Here is a 16,326-nt window from a genome sequence, read left to right on the forward strand (position 1 = left end):
ATCCATTACTTCAATCAGATCAATTCAGCCAAGTTGAAATAGCTAAAAGCCCAATGAGTTGAGCGTAGAAGTCCCTTCGCCAATCTAAGATGCAAAAATGATGGATTTAGTAACAGAAGGCCATCTTCAGAAAAGGTGAAGTATTCTGCTGGACCCCATGTAATTTTCCAACATTGTCTTGATAACCAGATTAAAACAGTTTTAGAAATATAGCAAGAGTCAAATATTATCCTCTACCTCTTCAGCTACCACCCTGATAGGAATGTGCTGTCGGTAGCTAACAGGTTTTCTGTTATCATCAACCTCGTAATCTTCTTCATTCATCCACTCATTGAACACATCTGTATCCAGGATCCACTTGGCATGCACCTGGATAGGTCAACACAATATTAGAATGTTTTGAATCTACTGATAAAGAGCATGGACAAAAAGTCAAACTGGGTTAAGAGGCTAAGTTTCACATTCAGTTAATGGCAAGAACAGAGAGATCCCACGTACAACGCAGCAAAAGACTAGTGCTGATTCTACATTATACAAGAACAATTTAACAGTGCAACGAAGGAATAAACAGAATACATACAAGTTTATCACATGCATTTACATTATATTATTGTTCCTCCATGGCTCATGCCTTATAAAAAATATTTATGCTTGATCTTCAATCTCTCCTTTTACACAGCATTGTGTCACATCGCAGCAATTCTTGTTAGTGCTAGTGTTGAACTTACGATTTCACAATTGTTGGAAGATGCCAAGCAGCTCCCCATTTCTCCCCAGCTGATTTTGGTTTGAGGTGGCTGGGGACCTTAAGAAACTTCAGACAATACTAGGCTCACAAAGTCAGAGTCTAAGTTTAAAGACATAACTTTTATCTTGACCTGCGGCCACTAGGAGAAATCAAAGGGTCAGGACAACTCACAAGATGGAGCAGCAAGACCTCTCCAATAAATTCTGACGTATACAATTCAAAACAGATCAATTATCTTATTACTCCCGTCTTTCATTTGCTTTTAATCAATCTTCAATATACATAAACCAACAATATTACTGGTCATATACCTTAGCCAATCACATCATACCCTCTAGCATAATGGCATTTCATTAGACCTTAAAATCCAGACATTCCATCCCATTTTGGCAAATTCAACATCCTGTATGCCTGAGTCACAAGATCCCAGCCACGAAGTTCAAACGGTACGTACCCATAAGCTCCCCTCAAGATCACTGCCCAACCAGATTAACATGACTTCATGCCTGGGAATGCATTCATCTTATCTGAACAGGAAATAAACCCTATTCATGAAATTTGATTAAACGTTCTCAATGTTCTCTCCATTAAAAACTCTGCTGATAAAACTTCCATATTCCCTTCGAACATGGCTCTGTCCTAATGCCCTTGACCACAATGCTTTGCAGCAAACTGCCTTTGGCTAAAATGAACAATGATTCTTAAAAATAGATTCATACATTCAAAAAATCATATGTTTTAAAATCATAATCACTTGTTTAAATCTTCTACTTAAATCTTCAGGACTAGAGGGCACAGCTCAAGATAAGAGGCGGGGGGGCAGTTTAGATCAGAGTTGAGGAGGAACTTCTTCACTCAAAGGGTGGTGAATCTCTGGAATTCTCTGCCCGTTGAAGTGGTGGAGGCTACCTCGCTAAATATATTTAAGTCAAGGGTAGATAGGTTTCTGATGGACAGGGGAATTAAGGGTTATGGGGAGAAAGCGGGAAAGTGGAGCTGATCCACTTCAGATCAGCCATGATCTTATTGAATGGCACGGCAGGCTTGAAGGCCTACTCCTGCTCCTATTTCTTACGTTCTTATGTTCTTATTGCATTTCATGTGTGCAAATTGCTTTCTTGTTAGCTTTGTTGGTTTTAAAGTTATTTAACTCAACACTGGTAGTTCTGTCAGTGTCTTAATGTCTCAAAATCTTTACTAACCTATTGGGATTTTGGGCCTTGCAGTCAGGAACCCAAATCCAGAGGTGCCAGAATCACATCTCCTACCCACTGCTCCTTGCAATCTCAGCCAACCATAAACTTAATAACCGGTCACCAAAATCCCACATGATTCAGTAGTTTCTATTCTTGAATGCTATTTAGCGTGTAACATGATTTATCGTGTCAATTATTATTGGGGACGCAATGGTTAGAGGGACAGATAGGAAGTTCTGCGGCAGCAGAAGAGGCTCACAGATGGTATGTTACCTCCTGGGTGCAAGGATCCATGACGGCTCAGACCGTGTTTTCAGTATCCTTAAGGGGGAGGGGGATCAGTCGCAGGTCGTAGTACACATCAGTACCAACAACTTAGGTAGGAGAAGGGATGGGGATTTAAAACAGGAATTTAGGAAGCTAGGATGGAAACAGAGTCAGGACAAAGCACGTTGTCATCTCTGGTTTGTTGCCAATGCCATGTACTAGTGAGTTGAGGAACAGGGAGAGAGTGCAAATTAACATGTGGCTGCAGGGATGGTGTAGGAGAGAGGGTTTCATTTACGTGGATAATTGGAGCACATTCTGGGGAAGGTGGGACCTGTACAAACAGTACGGTTTGACCCTGAACCTGAGGGGCACCAATATCCGGGAAGGAAGGTCACAGAAGTGTACAGGCAGACATGGTGGTAGGTTGAAGTGCATCTACTTAAACGCAAGGAACATCAGGAATAAGGTAGGTGAACTTGGAGCGTGGATTGGTACTTGGGACTGTGATGTTGTGGCCATTACGGAGACATGGTTAGAACAGGGACAGGAATGGCTGTTGGCAGTTCCAGGGTATAGATGTTTCACTAAGAGTAGGGAAGGCGGTAAAAAAGGTGGAGTAGCATTGTTAATCAAGGATAGTTTAATGGCTGCTGAAAGGCATTTCGAGAGTGATCTGCCTACTGAGCTACTGTGGACTGAAGTTAGAAATAGCAAAGAAGCAGTCATGTTGTTAGGAGTTTTCTATCGGCCCCCAAATAGTAAGAGAGATGTAGAGGAGGAAATGGCAAAGCAGATTATGGATAGGTGCAGAGGTCACAGGGTAGTTAACATGGGTGATTTTAACTTTCCAAATATTGATTGGAACCTTTATAGGTCAAATAGTTTGGATGGGGCACTTGTTGCACAGCGTGTGCAGAAGGGTTTCCTGACACAATACGTGGATAAGCCGACAAGTAGCGGGGCCACGTTGGACTTGGTACTGGGTAATAAACCAGCCAAGTGTTAGATTTATTGGTGGGAGAGCACTTTGGAGATAGTGACCACAATTCAGTGTCCTTCATTATTGCAATGGAGAGGGATAGGTTCACACTGCAGGGCAAGGTTTATAATTGGGGGAGGGACAATTATGATGCCATTAGGCAAGAATTAGGGAGCATAAGATGGGAAAAGAAACTGTCAGCTAAGGGCACAAACGAAAAGTGGAGATTGTTTAAGGAACAAATACTGTGTGTCCTTGATAGATATGTCCCCGTCAGGCAGGGAGAAAATGGCGGAGTGAGGGAACCATGGTTCAGAAAGGACGTTGAATGTCTTGTCAAGAAGAAAAAGAAAGCGTATGTAAGGATGGAAAAACAAGGTTCAAATGAGTCGCATGAGGGTTACAACGTAGCTAGGAATGAGTTTAAAAAAAAAGGGCTTAGGAGAGCTAGGAGGGGGCATGAGAAGCCCTCGGCAGGTCGGATAAAGGAAAACCCCAAGACTTCTTACTCTTATGTGAGAAATAAAACAATGACCAGGGTGAGGTTAGGGCCAGTCAAGGATAATGGCAGAAACTTGTGCATGGAGTCAGAAGAAATAGGTGAGGCGTTGAATGAATACTTTTCTTCAGTATTCACTGAGAGGCCATGTTTTTGAGGATGAGAGTGTGATACAGGCTGATAGGATGGAGGAGGTAAATGTTCTGAGGGAAGATGTATTAGCAATTTTGAAAAACCTGAGGGTGGATAAGTCCCCTGGGCCAGATGGGATACATCCTAGGATCCTTTAGGAATCAAGGGATGAGATTACAGAGCCTTTAGCTTTGATCTTTGGGTCCTCACTGTCCACGGGGATTGTGCCAGAGGACTGGAGAATGGCGAATGTTGTTCCTCTCTTCAAGGAAATAGGAATGACACTGGTAATTATAAGCCAGTTAGTCTTTCTTCGGTGGTCGCTAAGTTAATGGAAAGGGTCCTGAGGGATAGGATTTACGATCATTTGGAAAGATGCAGCTTAATCTGGGATAGTCAGCACGGTTTTGTGAGGGGTAAATCCTGCCTCACAAAATTTGATTGAATTACTTGGGGAGGTAACGACATATGTAGACGAAGGGAGAGCAGTTGATGTCATATTGATGGATATTAGTAAGGCGTTTGATAAGGTTCCCCACAGTATGCTCATGAAGAAACTAAGGAGGTTTGGGATAGAAGAAAATTTGGCCCATTGGATAAATAACTGGTTATCTCAGAAGACAGAGGGTAGTTGTGGATGGAAAATTTTCAGATTGGAGGCCAGTTACCAGTGGTATTCCCCAGGGATCAGTGCTGGGTCCTCTGCTATTTGTGATTTTTATGAATGATTTGGAGGAGGGGGCTGAAGGGTGAGTCAGTAAATTTACTGATGACACCAAGATTGGTGAAGTAGTGGATGAGATGGAAGGCTGTGTAGGCTGCAAAGAGACACTGATAGGATGCAGAGCTGGACCGAAAAGTGGGGATGGAGTTTAACCCTGATAGGTACGAGGTGATTCATTTTGGTAGGACAAACTTGAATGTGGATTACAGGGTCAATGGCAGGGTTCTGAGAAATGTGGAGGGACTGAGAGATCTTGGGGTTCATATCCATGGATCTCTGAAGATTGCCACTCAAGTGGATAGAGCTGTGAAGAAGGCTTACAGTGTGTTAGCGTTTTATGAACAAGGAGTTTGAGTTTAAGAGTTGCGGGGCTATGCTGCAACTATACAGGATCTTGGTGAGACCACATTTGGAATACTGTGTGCAGTTCTGGTCACCTCACGATAAGAAAGATGTAGAAGTATTGGAGAGAGTGCAGAGGACATCAAGGAGGAAATAGCGAGGCATCTTGAGGGGAATTGCTTGATAGAGCAGACGCAGCACGGTTTCGTTAAGGGGAAGTCGTGTCTGACAAATTTATTGGAGTTCTATGAGGATGTGTCTAGGGCGGTGGATAGAGGAGAGCCGGTGGATGTGGTCTTTCTTGATTTTCAGAAGGCGTTTGACAAGGTGCCTCACAAGAGGTTATTGCAGAAGGTAAGGGGGCATGGAGTTGGGGGTAGGGTGTTAGCGTGGATAGAGGATTGGCTGTCAAATACGAGGCAGAGAGTGGGGGTTAATGGGTGCTATTCGAATTGGCAGTTGGTGACTAGTGGAGTGCCCCAGGGGTCGGTGCTGGGGCCTCAGTTATTTACCATTTATATAGATGATCTGGAGGAGGGAACCGAGTGTAGGGTGTCGAAATTTGCTGATGACACCAAGATTGGTGGAATGGCAAATTGCGCGGAGGGTGTGGAGAGTCTGCAGAAGGATCTAGATAGGCTGGGCGAATGGGCCAGGAAATGGCAAATGGAATTTAATGTTGGCAAGTGCGAGGTGGTCCACTTTGGTAGGAATAATGGTAGGAAGGACTATTACTTACGTGGCGAAAAACTGCAGCAGGTGACGGTGCAGAGGGACCTCGGGGTCCTTGTGCATGAGTCGCAAAAACCCAGCCTGCAGGTGCAGCAGGTGGTCAGGAAGGCTAATGGGATGCTGGCCTTCATAGCGAGGGGGATTGAATATAAAAGTAGGGAGGTCTTGCTGCGGCTGTATAGGGCATTGGTGAGGCCGCAGCTGGAGTACTGTGTGCAGTTTTGGTTGCCGTACTTACGCAAGGATATTTTGGCCTTGGAGGGAGTGCAGAGGAGGTTTACTAGGCTGATACCGGAGTTGAGGGGGTTGAGCTCTGAGGAGAGGCTGAATAAACTAGGCTTGTACTCATTAGTTTAGAAGAATGAGGGGAGATCTCATTGAGACGTATAAGATGATGAATGGGATGGATAGGATAGAGGTGGAGAGGCTCTTCCTGCTCAGAAAGGACAGTAGGACTAGGGGGCACAGCCTCAAGGTAAAGGGGGGGCGGTTTAGAACGGAGTTGAGGAGGAACTTCTTCACTCAAAGGGTGGTGAATCTCTGGAATTCTCTGCCCGTTGAGGTGGTGGAGGCTGCCTTGCTAAATATTTTTAAGACGCGGGTTGATGGGTTTTTGATAAGCGAGGGGATTAAGGGTTATGGGGAGAGGGCGGGAATGTGGAACTGAGACACGACAGATCAGCCATGATCTTACTGAATGGTGGGGCAGGCTCGAAGGGCTGGATGGCCTACTCCTGCTCCTATTTCTTATGCTCTTATGTTCTTATGACATTTACCAGGATGCTGCCTGGTTTGGAGGGTAGGTCTTATGAGGAAAGGTTGAGGAAGCTGGGGCTTTTCTCTTTACAGCAGAGGAGGATGAGAGGCGACTTAATGGAGGTTTATATGACGATGAAGGGGATAGATAGACTGGACATGCAGAGATTATTTCCTCAGGTGGATGTCGCTGTTACTAGGGGGCATAACTATCAGGTTCATGGTGGGAGATATAGGAGGGATGTTGAGGTAGGTTCTTTACTCAGAATGGTTGGTGGTATGGATTGCACTGCCTCTGTGATAGTGGAGTCGAGACTTTATTCGGATACAGCTCAGCACAACATCGAGGGCTGGAGGGCCTGCATTGTGCTGTACTATTTTATGTTCTATGTTTTAATTTGGTCCACCTCCAAAAGACCACCATGGCTCTTTTACCTCTAAGATAAATGGTTATGGGTCTAAGGTGACCACATAATCAATGGGAATGTCAGTAATGACCAACTGAATCACAGGAAATATTAAGCAATATCCAGTCTGCCTGTTGAGTGGAGATTAACAGACCCCCAATTCATTGCTCAAAGATTAGTGTTTCATGACCCAGCTAACAATCTAACAATCTTTTCTCCATAATCACCAAAGACCAATTCAATCGTCTTCACTTCATAGAATCCCAACAGTGCAGAAGGAGGCCGTTCAGCCCATCAAGTCTGCACTGACAACAATCCCACCCAGGCCCTATCCCTGTAACCTCATGCATTTACCCTGCTTGTCCTCTTGACACTAAGGGGCGATTTAACATGGCCAATCCACCTAACCTGCAAGGAATAGTGAGAAAAGCATTATGCAGAAAAAAAATACAGCATTTTAATTGTATTCTGGGGATTAGACATCCAAATAATTACTTTTTTAAAACCAGATCTGTGTAACGGTGCGTCAGTGACCACTGCTGGCAAAACATTCCCTGATACAGTCTAATACTTCAGTGCTTCTGGATACCGATCAATTCCCATTTCATTGTTGGTTTGTAATTTTATAATTACATCAGCCACTTTGCTCAAAAAAAATCTAACTTACCTTCCATGGCCTTTCGGGGATTGGTGGCTCCTCAATTTCAGCTTCAATTTCACTGGCAGGCATCCAAGTGTCATAACTAGGAAACAAAAAAAAATTTCATTGTGCTCCTTTAAAAAAATGCAAAGCATAGGAATACATTCATGAATTGAGCAGAGGTTCATCCTGGTAAAGAGCATGTACTTTTAGCTTCAGGTAGCAGACGAAATACAGAGTAAAGCTTCCTCTCCGCTGTCCTAACAATGCATGATGTGGATATGCCAGCGTTGGACTGGGGTAAACACAGTAAAAAGTCTGACAACACCAGGTTTAAGTCCAACCGATTTATTTGATAGTAAACTCACAAGCTTTTGGGGTTTGTCCTTTTGATTAGAAAATGCGATTAGAAAAGATTTGCATTCTAATCAGTAATCTGTAAACTGTCTGTGCTTTATATGCTCTGTCTGAGGCCAGAACTCTCCATTCACCTGACGAAGGGACAAACCCCAAAAGCTTGTGAGTTTACTATCAAATAAATCGGTTGGACTTAAAACCTGGTGTTGTCAGACTTTTTACCAACAATGCATTGCAGGATAGCAACAACTGATTGTGTAATTAATTCTTAAATGGAGTCAGACAGGGTATTTGAGGATGAAAAGCATATGGAGTTGTGGATCAAAAGCAGGCATGTGGGAGTGTGCAAGAGCCAGCACAGATGCAAGTGCCAAATTATTGCTTCTTGTGCTGTATGTTTCTATAATTAAAATCCTGGAACTACCTCCCTAACAGCACTGTGGCTGTACCTACACCACAAGGACTACAGCAGTTCAAGCACCTTCTCTAGGACACTTGGGGGTCAGCAACTAGTGCTAGCTTAGCCAGCAATGTCCACATCCCAAAAATGTTTTTTTTTAAGAAGTCGTACTGTACACACACTCGCAGACACTATACTTTTGTTTCCTAATCTCCTGTGTGGGGCCTTATCAAAAGTCTTCTGAAAATCCAAATACATGACAGCCACTGGTTCTCCTTCATCTATGTAAGTAACACCCTCAAACAACTCCAACAGATTTGTCAACCACGATTTCCCTTCCATAAATCCACATAGACTCTGCCCAATTAAATCATTCTCAAGTGCCCGGTTACCATATTCTATACAACAGACTAATAGTTTCTCTGCTACTGATAGCAAATTAACACGTCTTCAGTTTGCTATTTTCCGACAATCTCCCTTCTTAAATACTGGGGTAGATTTGTTGTTTTACAATCTGCAGGAATCTACACAATTTTGAAAGATATTCAGCAATGTCATTCACTATCGCTTGGCAACATCCTGCTAAAATCTTTTCTGCATCCTCTCCAAAACCTCCACACCCTTCTCATAGCACGAGAAGACCAAATTCACCCTGAACCAGCTCACTCAAACTACAGGTGCTTTTGTTTCCAAAATAAACAAAGTTGCCAAATTAGTGTGTTTCAAACAGAAAACAACTGTTAGTCAAATGAGGGGCTAAGGAAAGAGAGCAATTTGACCCCTCCTCATGTAGTCACAACATTTCTCTCTTGTTGGACTGCTTATCTACTGTGTAAGAAAGGAGTCCTGAAGACTAAAACTTCTATTTCTTTTCCTCATCTCTTCTCAAATAGTTTTTTTACCCCCAGAGTAAATTGATATTAATCACGTGAGAATATTTTTATATGTTGCTAATTTGCTGAAACAATTTTCCTCCGCATTCAATATCACTAACCTCTAGAATTCCTTCATTATCTCAATACTCTCTTACTTTCCATTTCCACATGGACCTTGTTTCTACCTTGATGACTCACACCCCGATTTCCACTGCATTGAGTTCCCACCTCCAATTTATACAGCTGACCGCCCCACAACCTCCCTTCTTCCCAAATCAGATAGTTAAGGAATCAACAACTTGTCTGCGCCTTCTAAACAGAACTGTGCACACTGAAGCATTTTAACAAGAAATCCAGATCTGAATACATTTGATAATTAGTGAAAGATTTAATTTGGCAGCTCTGAATTTAGATTTTCCTCAATGACAAAGTGGGCCCAAGGCTGTAAAGTATCACTTATTTGACAGTCACCACTCGAGCTCTACAATTTACCTCCAGCTTAGCTAGGAAGGGTGAAAATGTTAGGTACAGTGAAGTCAATCGATAAAAACTTTGACATGTGATTAGGGTGAACATCCAATATGTCCATGTTGTGTAGAGCTGGCAAACAAAATCAACATGTCGGAACTAGAGAATCATCAGGATGTTTCTAGCAAAATACATGCATGTTGTACAGAACAATAGGGCACATGTCACAGAAACCAATGATCAAACAGGCTGAACTACACTTTCAACGCTGTTGTCACTGTTCACCAGTCATAGAGGTCATTGAAGTAGTGAAGCCAAAAGGTACTGAATATCAATTTCAAAGGCCTTATTATAACAAAAACAAAAGCTTGTTAAAAAACGAATATTGATTTTATATAAATAAATATATATATAAATAATCAATATAAAATGCCTTGCATAACTCAAGTCTCAAACCAAGGCTCATGGTGGGAGAAAACGGAGAGATGTCCAAGGTAGATTCTTTACTCAGAGAGTGGTTGGGGTGTGGAATGCACTGCCTGCTGTGACAGTGGAGTTGAACACTTTAGGGACTTTCAAGCGGTTACTGGATAAGCACATGGAGCACACCAGAATGACAGGGCGTGGGGTAGCTTGATCTTGGGTTTGAACGTGGCTCGGCACAACATCGAGGGCCGAAGGGCCTGTACTGTGCTGTACTGTTCTATGTTCTAGAATTTAGATTGTGCGTTTTATTGATATCAATTCGTGAATGAACATCAACTAAAATCACCAGGATAAGTCTCCTGTTTTTCTTCCAAAACTGGTCTGGGATCTTTTACATCCCTTTAAATAGGCTGACCACGTCTTGGTATTAGTTTCTTCCCATTGGGAATTCAATTTTCTTTCCACTTTGAAAGGAGTTGGACAAGTGCTGAACTCAGGGGAACAAAAACTCAATTCTGGGGAATATTAAGATCGTAAATATTAAATATTTTGGGTGAAAATTAAAGAGATATACAGGGAAGGAGTAGAGATATAACAAAATGAAAAGTTGCTCAAACTGCATGGCTGTGAAGGGCTGAACAACCTTCTTCTATGCTGTAAAGTTCTAAGATCTTTACCTGAAAGCATTTCAACAGCCTACTGACAAATACCTGTCTGGGAACATTCCCCAATGAACCAGGACTTGCTTTTCTCGTTTCATAACAGGTCTCAACCACTCCTCTGCAACAGAAAATAATTTAAGAAACCTGACAGAAATAAGTACGCACACACAGCGAAGGAAAACAGCACATTTATCTTTTTAATATTTTTATAAACCAAGGAACAACTGAAAAACCTTCATTTTAGAGAAAATGCAGACATGCTAATATTCGGTAGTTACAGTTGATGGACAAGTGCAAGAACAGATCTGCAACTTTCCACTGACATCGTGGTGGCACTAAAGTTCCTACCAATCTTGTTTACCTTCATCCAGGGAGCTGGGAATAGGATAAATTATATGGGACCCTTTCGATTTGTCTTCTGTAATTGTTCCCTGGGTGAGAAAAAGCACAGATTATAATTAGCAGTGCAAAAATCTTGCATGACACTAATTACTTATGTACTCTATCTGAAGTCAGTGAACTGGCAATATCCCTCAAGTATTGAGCATTGAACTTTAAGACATGTGACTCTGCTTGGGTTACAGATGTGGCTGACCCCACTGTTCAATAAAAGGCACGGTGCAAAGGACACAGGGACAGTCCTATATCTGAGAAAGTTTAGAATGAATTAGTTCCAAAGGCGTGTGGGTTTAGTGGATTGGCGATGTTAAATTGACCCCAGCGTCAGGGAAATTCGCAGGTTAAGTATGTGCGGTTACGGGGATCGGGCCTGGATGGGATTGTGGTTAGTGCAGACTCGATGGGCTGAAAGGCAGCTTCTGCATTGTAGAGATTTTATGATTCTACTTGACACAGTTCAGCTTAAAAAGATCGTGAATGAAAAAGACATTGGAGATAAACAAGGGGCCAAGGGAAGGCAAACGGACAGCCCTGTTTGAAGTTAAACTCAAAGTGCAGAATGAGAGAACAGACACAAATTGTATTGTACAGGGTCTGGCATATTCTGTGCTGGGAAGAGCATATGACCCAAATAATTGAGTGTTGCAGAGAGTTATGTACACCAGCAAACATGGATGCAGTTCCTAGTTTGTATCCTTTGCTTGTCCATGTTTGTCTGTAGTTCTAAGAGTCAATAAAGACATAGAGTTAACCTATGCTTGATGACAAAGACTTCGGCAGACCTACTTACCTGTAAGACACCCACAATATGGATGGCAGCTTTTAGGGATGCAATTTAAAAATAAGAAGTCCCCCATTTAAGACGGAGAGAATGTTTCTTGATGTTTGTTAGTCTGAGACATTCACTTTTGCACCGAGTAGCAAAGATCAGATTAGATAGATTTTTGACTGAGACGATTAGAGATTAGAAAGGAGAAATGGGGCCACAGTCAGTCATGAACTTTTCAAGTAGCAGAGGAAGCTCAAGGGGCTTAATGGCCTACTCCTTTAAGTTCCTATATGTGTCATTTTTGGAGATGGTGAGAAATCAAACTTTAGTGAAGCAACTAGACTGGTTTCCATATGCACATGTCCATTGTCTTGTGTACATGCAGCGAATGGGATAGTTTCTCGGTGTACTTTTGAAATTTATGATTGATTTTTGTTTAGCCAAAAATCCAATCCAATCTTTGAACAGCAACAGCTTCCATTTCTGCAGTTGTAGATCACTATTTCTGTCTGCAAGATATTGGGATCAGCTCCACCCCATGGCCAGAATCTGCAGTTCCCTCGATCTTTTTATGGCCAGATTCTATAGAGTGGCATATACTTGTGGTTGTAATTCCCTACCACAGCACCACCTGCAGGCATAACAGTAATTGCACAGAAAGCTGACAGTTAACAATCTTAATGTACTAAAGATACGTTAGTGGCAGATACAATATGACATTACACCCAAAAAGAAATCCATTTCAAAAGACTGGCATTTGCATGGCTCTTTTTGTAACTCCAAATGTCTCAAAGCATTGTATAACCGAGGTACTTTACAAGTAACAATTGTAATATCAATATGCAAACAGCCCCCACGAACAGCAATATAAAAATGACCGGTTCATCTATTTTGAGATGTAGGATTTGACCCTTCTCCACTATTCGAAGCATTCGGAATAAAGTGGATGAGCTGGTGGCGCAGATCAGCACAAATGGATATGATCTGGTGGCCATTACAGAGACGTGGCTGCAAGGTGACAGGGACTGGGAGCTGAATGTCCAGGGGTATCAAGTGTTTAGGAAGGATAGGCGGGAGGAAAAGGGTGGTGGTGGTGGTGGTGGTGGGGGGCATAGCTCTGCTGATTAAGGACAGCATCAGGGTGGTAGCAAGGGATGATATAGGAACCAAAGAGCAGAATGTGGAATCGTCGTGGGTGGAGATTAGGAACAGCAAAGGGAGGAAGACGCTGGTGGGTGTTGTCTATAGGCCCCCAAATAATGATCTGGAGGTGGGGCGGGCTGTTAACGCGCAAATAAGTGCGGCGTGCAGGAATGGAACAGCGATAATTATGGGAGATTTCAATCTACATATTGATTGGTCGACCCACGTTGGACGCGGTGGGCTCGAGGAGTTGTTCTTGGAATGCTGCCGGGATAGTTTCCTTGCACAGTGTGTGTTGGAGCCGACGAGGGAGCGAGCTATCTTGGATCTGGTGTTATGTAACGAGGCGGGTAGAATTAGGGACCTTGTGGTGAAGGATCCTCTTGGGGAGAGTGATCATTGTATGGTGGAGTTTCTGGTGCAGATGGAGGAGGAGAAAGTGGGTTCCCGGACACGCGTCCTTTGTTTGAACAGAGGGGAGTACGGTAGGATGAGAGAAGAATTGGCGAATGTGGACTGGGGGAGCGCGTTGGAAGGTAGGTCTGCTGAGGAGCAGTGGAGGATCTTTCTGGAGATCTTTCTTGGTGCTCAGCAGAAATTTATTCCAATGGTTAAAAAGGACCATAGGAGGAGAGGTAATAAGCCGTGGACAACGAAGGAGGTGAAGGAAAGTGTTAAATTAAAAGCGGAGGAGTTTAGAGTAGCTGGCGAGAAGAGGATTGGGAGAGGTTTAAAAGTCAACAAAGGTTGACAAAGAAGTTGATAAAGAAGGGTAGGAGAAACTATGAAGCTGGGCTAGCGCTTAATATAAAAAAGGATAGCAAGAGTTTTTATAAATATAAAAAAGGATAGCAAGAGTTTTTATAAATATATAAAAAGGAAGAGGCTGGCTAGGGTGAACGTTGGACCCTTAGAGGATGAGAGGGGGGACTTACTGGTAGGGAATGGGGAAATGGCTGAGGTCTTGAATAACTGTTTTGTTTCAGTCTTCATGGAGGAGGACGTGAATAATTTGCCGGGTGTTAGCGATGGAAAGATGGTAGGACAGGAGGGTCTCAATGACATTATTGTTACTAGAGAGGCGGTGCACGACAGACTGGAGGGACTGATTGTGGACAAGTCCCCAGGACCGGATGGAATGCATCCAAGGGTTCTGAAAGAAATGGCGGAGGTGGTAGTGGATGCCTTGGTGGTTATTTTCCAGACGTCGCTGGATTCCGGGGAAGTGCCAGAAGATTGCAAAACGGCTAATGTTACGCCGTTGTTTAAGAAGGGTGGCAGGCAAAAGGCAAAGAATTATAGGCCGGTTAGTTTAACGTCTGTTGTAGGTAAAATGTAGGAATCCGTCATCAAGGAGGAAATAGCGAGGCATCTTGAGGGGAATTGCTTGATAGAGCAGACGCAGCACGGTTTCGTTAAGGGGAAGTCGTGTCTGACAAATTTATTGGAGTTCTATGAGGATGTGTCTAGGGCGGTGGATAGAGGAGAGCCAGTGGATGTGGTCTTTCTTGATTTTCAGAAGGTGTTTGACAAGGTGCCTCACAAGAGGTTATTGCAGAAGGTCAGGGGGCATGGAGTTGGGGGTAGGGTGTTAGCGTGGATAGAGGACTGGCTGTCAAATAGGAGGCAGAGAGTGGGGGTCAATGGGTGCTATTCGGATTGGCGGTTGGTGACTAGTGGAGTGCCCCAGGGGTCAGTGCTGGGACCTCAGCTATTTACCATTTATATAGATGATCTGGAGGAGGGAACCGAGTGTATGGTGTCGAAATTTGCTGATGACACCAAGATTGGTGGAATGGCAAATTGCGCGGAGGGTGTGGAGAGTCTGCAGAAGGATCTAGGTAGGCTGGGCGAATGGGCCAGGAAATGGCAAATGGAATTTAATGTTGGCAAGTGCGAGGTGGTCCACTTTGGTAGGAATAATGGTAGGAAGGACTATTACTTACGTGGCGAAAAACTGCAACAGGCGACGGTGCAGAGGGACCTCGAGGTCCTTGTGCATGAGTCGCAAAAACCCAGCCTGCAGGTGCAGCAGGTGGTCAGGAAGGCAAATGGGATGCTGGCCTTCATAGCGAGGGGGATTGAATATAAAAGGGAGGTCTTGCTGCAGCTGTATAGGGCACTGGTGAGGCTGCAGCTGGAGTACTGTGTGCAGTTTTGGTCGCCACACTTACGCAAGGATATTTTCGCCTTGGAGGGAGTGCAGAGGAGGTTTACTAGGCTGATGCCGAGTTGAGGGGGTTGAGTTATGAGGAGAGGCTGAATAAACTAGGCTTGTACTCGTTAGAGTTTAGAAGAATGAGGGGAGATCTCATTGAGACATATAAGATGATGAATGGGATGGATAGGATAGAGGTGGAGAGACTCTTCCCGCTCAGAAAGGACAGTAGGACTAGGGGGCACAGCCTCAAGATAAAGGGGGGGGCGGTTTAGAACAGAGTTGAGGAGGAACTTCTTCACTCAAAGGGTGGTGAATCTCTGGAATTCTCTGCCCGTTGAAGTGGTGGAGGCTGCCTCGCGAAATATTTTTAAGACGCGGGTTGATGGGTTTTTGATAAGCGAGGGGATTTAAGGGTTATGGGGAGAGGGCGGGAAAGTGGAACTGAGCCACGACAGGTCAGCCATGATCTTACTGAATGGCGGGGCAGGCTCGAAGGGCTAGATGGCCTACTCCTGCTCCTATTTCTTATGTTCTTATGTTCTTTATTCAATACAATCGTGGCTAACGGGATTCTAGCCTCAACTCTATCTACTTTCCTGTGTTCACCGGTGCCCCCCGTTCTCTCCTTCAGCCTCCACCGCTTTCTACAAAGAATTAGAGATGAACTACTCTCGAAATAAAATTTCTCCTCATCTCCACCTGAAAGGAAGATCTTTTGTGTCCCACAAAGGGAAAACTCCTCAGATGTTCCAGTTTCCTCCCACAACCCGAAAGATGTGCTGATTCGGTGCACTGACCGTTCTAAATTCTCCCTCAATGTACCTGAACAGGCGCCGGCGTGTGGCGATTAGGAGATTTTCAGAATAACTTCACTGCAGTGTGAACGTAAGCCAACTTGTGGCTATTAAATAAACTTTTTTCAGCATCTACCCAATCAAATACCTCAGGATCTTACATGTTTCAATTAGATCACCTTTAATTCTTGTAAACTTCAATGGGTAAAGGCCCCACCTGTATAACCTTTCTTTACAAGTCAATCCCAGGAATGTTCTGAGTGAGCCTTCTCTGAATGCTTCTAATGCAATTATATCCTGTTTCAAAGACAGATCAAAATAGTACACGGTAATCCAGGTGCGGTCTACCAAAGCCCTGCACAGTTGTAGTAAAACTTGGACTTTTATATTCCATTCTTCTTGCAATAAATACCAATATTTAATTTGCCCCCCAATCAGTTACTATAA

At 43.5% G+C, this 16,326-nt stretch overlaps 1 protein-coding gene across 1 annotated transcript in view; it reads right to left on the bottom strand.

Annotated features, from left to right (window-relative positions):
* LOC145346764 (SWI/SNF complex subunit SMARCC1-like) overlaps positions 1–16,326 on the bottom strand; it is a 174,649-nt gene that overhangs the window by 132,336 nt on the left and 25,987 nt on the right. Inside the window, exons 6-9 of the mRNA XM_080194463.1 lie at positions 10,975–11,044; positions 10,662–10,731; positions 7,453–7,528; positions 238–369 (exon numbers count right to left, since the gene is read on the bottom strand). Coding sequence (XP_080050589.1) covers positions 238–369; positions 7,453–7,528; positions 10,662–10,731; positions 10,975–11,044 — 348 coding nt within the window. The remainder of the gene's footprint in view (positions 1–237; positions 370–7,452; positions 7,529–10,661; positions 10,732–10,974; positions 11,045–16,326) is intronic.

The sequence above is a fragment of the Carcharhinus amblyrhynchos genome, chromosome 8 (assembly GCF_965287045.1).
Source record: "Carcharhinus amblyrhynchos chromosome 8, sCarAmb.v2.hapA, whole genome shotgun sequence".
In the NCBI taxonomy this organism is placed as follows: Eukaryota; Metazoa; Chordata; class Chondrichthyes; order Carcharhiniformes; family Carcharhinidae; genus Carcharhinus; species Carcharhinus amblyrhynchos.